This window comes from Lolium perenne, chromosome 4 (genome assembly GCF_019359855.2).
Source record: "Lolium perenne isolate Kyuss_39 chromosome 4, Kyuss_2.0, whole genome shotgun sequence".
NCBI lineage: Eukaryota > Viridiplantae > Streptophyta > Magnoliopsida > Poales > Poaceae > Lolium > Lolium perenne.
The window spans coordinates 220,484,409-220,495,107 of NC_067247.2; the positions used below are offsets into that span (position 1 = coordinate 220,484,409).

Here is a 10,699-nt window from a genome sequence, read left to right on the forward strand (position 1 = left end):
GTAACAAGCCTAGGTAGGTAAAACAAGAGCAACTTGGGAACTTTTAATATAAAGAGAGGTGTTTTAGTAACATGAAAATTCCAACAACCATATTTTCCTCTCTCGTAATAATTTCCAGTAGCATCATGAACAAACTCAACAATATAAATATCACATAAAACATTCTTATCATGAGCGACATGAATAAAATAATTATTACTCTCCACATAAGCATAGTCGTTCTTATTAATTGTAGTGGGAGCAAATTCAACAAAATAGCTATCATTATTATTCTCATCACCACAATCGTCAGATATAGGAGACATATTGTAATCATCATAGCAAATTTTCTCCTCTAAAGCTGGGGAACTAAAAAGATCATTTTCATAAAACTAGCTTCCCCAAGCTTAGACTTTTCCATAGCATTAGCAATAATGGTGTTCAAACAATTCATACTAATAACATTGCTATTAGCATGCAAATAAAGTTCCATAGTTTTTTTAATTTTCTCTTCAAACGCTTCATGTCCTAGCTCAAGATAAATACTATAAAGCTCTCTAATTTTGTTGTTTTTTCCATTAAGCCTAACTGGTGAAAAACAAGAAACATCGACATGGGAGGTGAGCATTGAATAAATTAAGCAAACCAATAACAAAGTAAAGAGATTGGAGATGAGAGACTCCCCTTGCAGAAATCCTTTTTCTCCCTGGCAACGGCGCCAGAAAAAGTCTTGCTGGGAGTTGCCGTGGGAGTTAGCAATCTCTATGGTGTAACTTTTCTTCAGATCCCCGGCAAAAGCCAGAAAAAGTCTTGATGGTGGTCTACACCGTTGGGGAACCCCAAGAGGAAGGTGTGAAGAGCACAGCAACAAGTTTTCCCTTAGTAAGAAATCAAGGTTTAATCGACCAGTAGGAGAAAGGCGTGACTACTGAAGGTGTTGCTAGCTGACTATTGGCAGGGCGCACTACTAGCAACAACGTGGAACCTGCACACAACACAATCAAAATACTTTGCCCCAACTTACAGTGAGGTTGTCAATCTCACCGGTTTTGCTAAACACAAAGGATTAAACGTATCGAGTGGAAAGAGATGTTTGCAGTGGTTAAAGAGAACAATGCTTGCGGAAAGTAAACAGAACAGTATTGCAGTGGATAAATTTATCAGTCTAAAAAAAGGACCGGGGTCCATAGTTCACTAGAGGTGTCTCTCCATAAAGATAAATAACATGTTGGGTGAACAAATTACAACTGGGCAATTGACAGAATACCGACCATACATGACAAGATGATTAAAATGAGATTCGTTTGGGCATTGCAACATAATACATAGACCGTAATCCAACTGCGTCTATGACTAATAATCCACCTTCCGATTATCGTCAGAACCCCTTCCAGTAATAAGTTTCAAGCAACAGATTATCGCATCAAGCAATGTTTGTAAAGTAAACAATAGAATTACCCTTGGATAAAACATTGTTGTTTTCTCTCTAGTAGCAACAACACATCTACAATCTTAGAAGTTATTGTCACTCTTCCAGAAAACTAGAGGCATGAACCTACTATCGAGCATAAATACTCCATCTTGGAGTCACAAGCATTTACTTGGCCAGAGCAACTACTAGCGACGGAGATCATGCAAGATCACAAATAACATATGACAAGAATATATAATCGATCTCAACATAGTATTCCATATTCATCGGATCCCAGCAAACGCAACATGTAGCATTACATAAAGATGATCTTGATCATGTAGGGCAGCCCACAAGATCTAAACATTATGCACAAATTGGAGAAGACAACCATCTAGCTACTGTTATGGACCCATAGTCCAGGGATGCACTACTCACGCATCACTTCGGAGGTGGGCATGGCGATGTACATGCCTCCGGCGATGATTTCCCCCTCCGGCAGGGTTTCGGGAAGAGCTTCAGAACCCTCCCAAGCTAGGGTATGCAATGGCCGCCGCGACGGAACTTTTCGTGGATGGAGGCTCGGGTCTTTAGGTTTTCTCGAGATCATGAATAAATAGGCGGAAGGGCGAGGTCGGTGGAGGCCAGGGTGGCCCACACCACCCCTTGGCACGGGCCCAGGCTTGGCCGCGCCAAGGCATGGCGTGGCCGCCCTGTGGCTCCTCTTTGTCCCTCCTCTGGACTGTGTCTTCGTTACGGAAAAAATATTGACTTCGGCTTTTGTTTCGTCCAATTCTGAGAATATTTCCTGTACTACTTTTCTGCAATACAAAAAAGGAGAAAACAGGGAACTGGCACTGTGACATCTTGTTAATAGGTTAGTACCAGAAAATGTATAAAAGTGCAACGAAGTGTGGAGCAAAACATATATAAATTGGTGTAAAACAAGCATGGAGCATCAAAAATTATAGATACGTTTGCAACATATCACCTCTCCATGAGGATCTATTCCCTCTCTCTATTAGGAAGCCTCTACATGAGGATCTATTCCCTCTTTCTACGAGGAAGCCTCTCCAGGAGGATCTATTCCCTCTCTCTACGAGGAAGCTTCTCTAGGAGGATCTAATTCCCTCTTTCCATGAGGAAGTCTCTGCGGGAGGATCTATTTCCCCCTACACAAAGTACTCTCTCAGGGACTGACTTCGTTGTCCCTAAGGGGGGACATGCGTCGAAGGTCCAGATATCTCCCCTGAACATCACCCCGACAAGCCAACCCTCAAAACCCATTCCACCAGCTTTGCTGCTTTGGCGGTTGCTTGCCCCACGTAACTAGCTACAACGACGGCAGCCCAGGCATGGAGAATACGAACAAGGAAGGAACATGGCACCATATGGAGCAACGGTCGCAAAAATCTTCACAGTTTGCATGGGATCAATTCAAAAGACAAGAGTCCCCCACACGATTCCAAAGGAATGTCATCGTTGCAAAAAAAAAAAAATGTGATATGCCAATATTCTGGAAAGAGGATCTTCTTGCCAAGGATCCTGCTTTGCCTCTCTGATGGTGAGATGTTCCCTTTTCAATTCAAAATGAAGCACATTCCTATTAGGCTCAGCTTTGCCATGACAGTCAACAAGGCACAGGGTAGACTATCCTGAATGCCGGCATTTACTTGCCTGAGCCGGTGTTCTCTCATGGCGAGCTATATGAGGCGCTATCTAGGTCCACCGCTATATGTGGCATCATCACAGAGGGACTTGTTTCAACCAAAATTGCCCTAGAAGTAAATCTTAAGACCACTCAGAAAATATCTTCGAGTTAATTTCATTTTTTACCCCCATGTTTGACATTTGTGACAATAATTACCCTATTTAACAAAAAAAATCTTTACGTTTACCCCATTTAGCGAAACGTGTGCCAACTTTTATCCCATTTAAACTTTTACAACATTATGCTAGGTTGGACCCGGTCATCATGTCGATGTAGCTTCCCATATCTCAGCACATTTTGTCTTGGCGTAATCTCGACGATCTTCACATTCTAGTTCTGGCATGTCTATGTTGCACCACCGTCGCACAACGCGTTCTCTCCTGCCGGTGGTGTGGCATGTGTGTGCTCTTCTTCGGTGGAGTACAACACTTTTTCTTGCAGCGGTCACTTGGCTGAAGCGTGTGGCGAACTACTGCAAGCTGCGATGCTACGTACATGCTAATACTAGAAGGACAACTGACTAGAAATGAAGTACAACACTTTTATACGAGGTACTTCACTAGACTATTACAAACTTACAAAGCATGCTCTAGTTAGCTAGCTGACTACTAGTGTCGTTTAGCTGTGTCATAGAAGTTTAGCTGTGTCATAGAACAAGACAGCGCTGCCGGTTTCAACACAAGCGATCTATCATTGCACAAACAAGCTTGTGTATTTCATCCATGGACGGGAGCACCAAATGATGGGGTTATTCGCACTGACAAACAAGGATGTCAATAAGGGATGTCATCATGATGTAAGTGAGAGAAGACATGGGGACGTCGTGGGCTAAGACAAGTGCCAATGAGAGAAAACATAAGGGGTCATAGTATACAATTTTAAATGGGGTATAAAGTGGCACAAGTTTCACTAAATGGGGTAACCATTGAGGATTTATGTTAAATGGGGCAAGTGGTGTCAAAAATAGCAAACTAGGGGGTAAAAAGTGGAATTTAATCAATATCTTAATTGGCGAACACATAGCACAAGATTTATGTCCAGTCATACAATTCATTTCAACACTTGAGAAATTTCGGTGCCAACACAGCACACTTATGTCTAAATGCCGCTAAAGGCAGTACAGGTTCAGATAACAAACAGCACACCAATCTCAGATCACAAGTAAAGCAGCAGAAGCAGTCATTCTGTCACTAACAGTGGGAGTGGACGTTGCTAGAGGAAGATGGTAGCTGTTCATCAGTGGTCTACTGAGGTGTTACACTGTAACTGGATGCCTGATGATCCCTCGCCCTTCGTCCAGGACAAAGCTGTTGTCATTGAAATGAGGACTGGAGAAGAATGGCCTCAGGTCGTAAATTTCATATTCTTGGGCCTGCATTACAAAACCATCACCTCGGGAACAGACAACAAACAAATGTACTGGTGTTGCTCAGCTAAGTAAGAATCACGAGCAAAGGTGTTTCTTGCTCGTACCTTGTTCTTCAGGTCATCCACTTTAACCTCAACGTGGGTGAGGGGCGTGGTTGATCCTGACACGATTTCTTCAAAGTGCAGAGCGTCCTTAACCAGGGTGCGCAGAAGGAGCAGAAGCAATTCATTATAATCCTTCTTGTACGTCATATATTTTCGGAAATTCTGTAGAGAGCAGAAGTTTGTTCAAATCTAAAGAGATTATACAATAGGGAAGCATGATTTTGACCATCAGCCTTTAAAGCAAGGAAAATTAATATCATATTCCTCAACAAAACAGTACATATCTGAAAAACAGCATTATGTAGCCTACTGTGCAAAACTAACATGGACGTTAAGCATTGTCTGGAAACCAGCAACAGTTCAAGTTCAAAACTGTTCAAAAGTTACCTTCTGAAGTGCTTTCTGGACACCAAATTTCTGGGTTGAAATAAATGAGTCAAGCAGCACACGGATGGCCAAGTCAACATCTTCCTGAGACACATAGCTTCTCAAATGCATCTTTGCATGTGCCTCAGACATTCGAATGATTGATTCAATATGCCTTACTGCAATGGGTACTCCTTGACCGTGCTGCAAAATACAGTATGATTGATTCAATATGCCTTACTGCAATGGGTACTCTTTGACCTTGCTGCAAAATACAGTTTCAAGCTATACTGCATACTTTTTTGAAACGGATATTTTTTTTTTTGAAACGGAAGCTATACTGCATACTAGTCTTCAAGGATATAAATTTTCAAATGTTAGCATAAAAGTATTGGAAAAGACAACTACAAGTGTTTGGCTTACAGATGATTCACGTCGAAGTTCAGCATAGACATGGCTGATCTTGTCCAGGTCAGTGTCATGTATTTTGGGGAATACATTTAACTTGGCATAGGTAATATACTTCTTCAACATGTCTTGAGAAAGGATCTGGAGATAGAAGATTTCGTTAAGAGGTAAGAATGTGACTAGAAGATAGCTTTTTACAGTGAAAGTAGAAAGATAAATACATCTGGGTCAGCTTGTCTGGCAACAGTAAATGGATCATCTTCCTCATCAACTGCAACTCTTTCTTCAAGATTAGCACCCTTGGGTTGAGATCGGGCATGGCTATCTACAACAAACCTTGCAAGCATTTCATCTGTAAATGGATCGACAATATCCTGCATTGCAGTAGGTAATCAATATTGATAGACAACTAAGCACTGGAAATATATACACGAAGATCTACAAACCTTGACAACACAGAGGACATCAAAACGCGAAATAATTGGATCCGTCAATTCAACGTTTTGAGTGAACGTCTTTGAAGAATCATACCTGCAAAAGTAAGCATGCTGAGATTCAAAATGCTTCTTAATAAGAGGGCCAGATATAGCATGCAAGTTATTCAAATTACCTTCCTCCAACTGGGTTTGCTGCAGCAATAACACTGCACCGAGCTTGAAGGGATGTGACAATTCCTGCCTTCGATATGCTGATACTTTGTTGCTCCATGGCTTCATGAATACTCACCCTGGAACAGTAAGGGAAATATATCAATATTTATTATAATCACACAGCATGAAAAGGCTGTTTCATACCTATCTTGATCATTCATCTTATCAAATTCATCAATGAGACAGATGCCTCTATCAGCAAGAACCAGTGCACCTCCCTCAAGTGTCCACTCCCTTGTTACTGGATCCTTGTGAACTGCTGCAGTGAGTCCAACAGCAGAAGCTCCTTTTCCAGTTGTGTATACAGCTCGATGTCCTGTTTTTTCAACATACCTACAGAATATTGGTTAGTGAAGGATTATCCTATAAGGAACCAATGAAAATGATTTTTTATCTGTCCTTACTTGAGAAATTGAGATTTTGCAGTGCCTGGATCGCCTAAGAGGAGAACATTAATATCACCTCTTAGGCGATGTTTTCCTTTCACATTCTTTTCTTGCCCACCAAACATAGCTAGTGCGATGGCAGTCTTGATATCTTCATGACCGTAAATGGATGGTGCAATTGATTTGACAATCTGTAGACCCAAAGTTCTGGCATTAAATAATGCTGGATATCTATCATATCTGCTGCAAGAGGTTGAAGATTCAGTGACAAACCCTTTCACTGATGCGTGGATCCTTTGACAACTTCTCAATCTCTGCCTTGTCCTCGTCTGTTAATTTGTAGGCAGAGAACAGGTCCTGCTTCTTTGCCACATAGTTTGCCTCCACTACTGTGGCAAAAACTGGAAAACCATTCTTTGTATTTAAAGACAAGTCAAAATTGTTTGTGTATATCCCTGTAACCTCCTGAAAATGGATAAGCAGTAAAAGCAAGTGTGATTTCTACTTGTAACATACAAAGAACTGCTAAAAGGACCATGGTTAACACTTACAATTTCCTCCCCAGGACGAGCACAATCGATAAGATCGTTCAGAAGTATTACTTCCTTGTATCTGGGAAGCCTACCAGCAGGAACAATTCCTGGGCTTTCCTGAAGAGTGAGTTTCTGGTAGTTCCTGTATATAGTCTAAGGGAAAGTAGTTCAATCACTGAATGGACGAAAAAACATACCCATGCAGAAAGACCAGTATCATGCACCACATGACATGAAAAGAAATATTGAACTTCAACTGTTTAAAGCCACATACTTGCTCAATATTGACAGTAAATGGTCCTTTGGATTGACATTCAGGGCAAGATCCAACCCTCACTTCAGTGTACGAGTTCTGGAAGAAAGGACCCAGGATAGTTCCACATTTGCTGCAATCATATTTGACCTGCTGCAGCTGCGGGAACACACCTGATCGTCGAGTAACAACACCCCCAATTCGAATCATTGTGTTTAGATGAATCTGCCTGCACAACAAGTAGGATGTAAAGACATGATTTAGTTTGATTTTTAAGTGATGACATGGTAAGGAAAAATACCTGATATTGCGGATTTGATCATAGACAGGAAGGTTGGTTATTCGGACATATATTTTTTGATGGATATTTCTATAATTCTTGTGGAGATCAAAAACAACATTTTTGCCAACTTCCTCCATAACTTCTAGCACTGACTGAGGTGCATCAGCCAACCAGATGGCAATGTTTGGGTGTATATAAATAAATTGCTTGTAGTCTATCTCTAAACTGCACTGGTTAGCTGCAAAATATGCAAGTATAGGTTATAAGCAGACAATTATTATAAACTACTATAGTGCAGACACAGTTCATGTAAAGTAGGAAAGTAGACGTGAAACAGTACCTAGAACCATCTCATTAATTAGTCGGACATACTCAAACTCTCCTTGATCATTCTTAGGGTTTACATATGTCAGAAGAAATTCTTTAAATTTCTTTGCAATGAACCGCCGGACTTCATCTCTTGTGACCCACTCTCTAAGTGTTCCTTGAACACGATACATGTTCATCTCATCTTCTTCATCAAATTCATCCTGCAGAGAATAAAATCATTTCAAAACTGCACAACTCTTTAGGCCCTAAAAGCATGAGTTGCTTCACTCAATTAAAATATACTACCTCAATTCAAAATAAGTGTTGCATGTTTGTCTCGATTTGCATGTAATCATATTTATTAAAATGTCAGAATAGGAACAAATCGATTGCATATGCTGAGCAACAGCATAGGTTAATTTGCATCCATATTTAAATACCTCATATCCATCATCATCAGTCTGATCAGTCATAGGCACATCACCACCAGAGTACATTCCCGGCTGAGATCTTCCAGGCGAACTAGGTGTGGCACCATCACCATCATCATCACTTCTTGGTGTTCTTGGCCCACTTGGTGGTCTAAAGTTAGCCCGGTGCCTTTTAGGACGCCTGAAGTTCATATCCTCATCTGTATCTGTGATATCAAAGAAATGATAAGTTGAGATTGCTGGAATCCAAGCATTTGTTGTGTTATTCATCAAGGATATCCGCTGCTCACGAATTATCTAAACCATCCATAGAAGGATACTATAACTAAAATCCTCAAGCAACCAATTGGTGCAATTCTGATCAACTTGCATTCTCAGTACATGGAAATCACCAACAACACAATTAATTATAAGAAACCTGTAGTATACACCTTGTATGACTAGTGATCGCAGATTCATTACAGCAATCCATAGATGGAAACAGTCAGACAACACACTGTTTCAAGTGTATACTAGATGCTGAAGAATAAGAGAAAATCGGCTTTGCAATCTGGCCTTCTAAGTTCCCAGCCAAATAATCTTTTATCAAACTTAACAATATAAAAACAGTTCTCATTTCAGAAGAACTAGAAAGAACAATTCACCACAGCTAGCAATAATAAAAACCAACATGTCTTAAATGCCCAAACAGTGATTCAAACATGAATACAAGTAAATGGGCAAAAGGGCAAGGTTTGTCATCGTACTCCATAAAAAATAAGAAGTTTGTGTGACATCATTACCCTGATCATGAAGCATACGAGGCAATTTCCGATCGGCTGTCACACCAGTTCTTACATCCCTTGCATGAAGTTCCGCTTCTGCAGCCCTCCGGTCAGCCATGATCTCATCCAGGTTCCTCTCATCCTCTATCGAGTCATCTAACCCAACCGACTCATACTGATCCTGCTCATCCATCCTTCGGTAATCACTAAAAATGAGAAAAAATATTCATTAGTCCAAACAAAGAGGTATAGCATAAACTTTGCAATTTAGTACAGGTTTGTGTTGTAGTTGAGCTATGGCTTATTTTCGTGAACATGCTAAAATTGTACTGCAATCCGTTTATAGTTACCTGAACCATTTTGAAGCCCAATAGTAAAATGTATAGAGAAATGAGTTACTATTCATGAATTCACAATAACCCAGTTCCCAAAATAGCAACCAATCCAGAAAGTAGAAACTACATATCAAAACTGATGGACAATGCAAAAAACAGTTACTTTGCTAACTGTTTGTAGCTGAAGAATAGCACTGATCAAAAAATCTTTGTCAAAACTCATCAAAGAGGACAGGGCACACCAGACACCAGCTAAAAATCCACATAGGCAACTGAAGTTGGTAAATAAAATATAGCACATCAAAACACCAAGCATGAATAATGGGTTATAAGATTAATTGATTCAGGAAAGCAAGCTAGAAGAAATTTCGCTACAATAGCGCTGCAACACTGTCACTGCCAAAAATCAATGATTGACACAAAAGTCACAATCCAGTTATGTATTTGACTACTCCCTTGTATCCAAGTGCTACAATCTGCCTATGCCAGACTTAAATCTAAGCCAGAAACCCTAAATTCCTGAAAGCCAAAAGTTACTGAGTTATCGATTCTGCAACCAGTTTACCAGAGCTTACGGACCAAGCCTGTCAACAACTAGAAACCCCTGAAAGCTGCACTAAATCACACCAGATCCCGAAAAACACTATCTCCGACATGTCTGGCTTACTTGAGGTAGTCGTCGTTGAACAGGTCTTCACCGTCCTCTTCTTCCTCGTCGGCAACGACGGCGGCACCATCGTCGTCGGGAAGCACGTTGGGGTCGACCTCTGCCTCGCCATCGTCGTCCGAGTAGGAGGACGGGTCAGTGGCGCCTCGGCTGGTGGTGGTGTTGGGCGGCAGCCTGTCAGTGCTGAACCCCGGCGAGCCCGGCGTCGACGGCGCGTTGTTCTCCGAGTCATCCTGGCAGTACAAATCAACCGACGAAAGGTTAGATCCAGCGGCGACGACTGCACGCGGCGCGGCGGCGGTGGCGGCGTGGTTCTGGTAGAGGCGGGAAAGGGAAGGAGATCGCTCACTTACCATGTGCGGAGCTCGAGAAGGTTAGAGGACGGGGGGCAGACGTGTGGTGGCGAGATGTGGCTAGGGTTTCGGCGGGATGGGGAACTGTGGGGAGAGAGGGGTGGTAACTGATAAGGGGGAGGCGGCGCTTGGAGGTGAATGCTGGGAGTGGCGGGAAAAATTGGCGCCAATGAGCAGCTTTTCCCGCGCAAAAGTCAAAAGCCGTGATGGTGGAAATTTGCTCCGTAGCGCGCCTACGCGGGAGCTCCTACCATCCCGGTTTGTCGGCCCATTTAAGGCTCGTTTGATTGCAGGCTTTTTCTATCGGGCGAACAAACTCCAGGTCCAATCAACCCGGGTAAGCCCACATGACCACATTACCAGTAGATCCCTAGAGGCCCGGCTGCC

The 10,699-nt window shown here is 41.9% G+C and overlaps 1 protein-coding gene across 1 annotated transcript; it reads right to left on the bottom strand.

Annotated features, from left to right (window-relative positions):
- Positions 1-4,080: 4,080 nt before the first annotated feature.
- LOC127294988 (DNA replication licensing factor MCM2) lies at positions 4,081-10,465 on the bottom strand. The gene is made up of 18 exons (XM_051324892.2): positions 10,313-10,465; positions 9,960-10,192; positions 8,976-9,163; positions 8,203-8,399; positions 7,794-7,983; positions 7,472-7,691; positions 7,192-7,399; positions 6,936-7,070; positions 6,658-6,849; positions 6,403-6,575; positions 6,143-6,331; positions 5,959-6,075; positions 5,795-5,879; positions 5,570-5,722; positions 5,364-5,489; positions 4,962-5,144; positions 4,575-4,736; positions 4,081-4,473 (listed from the first exon to the last, which is right to left on the bottom strand). Exons 1-18 carry the CDS (start codon positions 10,313-10,315, stop codon positions 4,357-4,359), a joined length of 2,871 nt encoding a protein of 956 aa, XP_051180852.1. The 5' UTR covers positions 10,316-10,465; the 3' UTR covers positions 4,081-4,356.
- Positions 10,466-10,699: the final 234 nt, after the last annotated feature.

Bases quoted from the DNA above. Each gene is read 5' to 3' on its own strand.
- LOC127294988 (XM_051324892.2), bottom strand. The intron at 7,984-8,202 runs GTATTTAAATAT...TATTCTCTGCAG, and splicing joins CTGATGATGATGGATATGAG to GATGAATTTGATGAAGAAGA. The intron at 7,071-7,191 runs GTATGTGGCTTT...ACTTTCCCTTAG, and splicing joins TTACTGTCAATATTGAGCAA to ACTATATACAGGAACTACCA.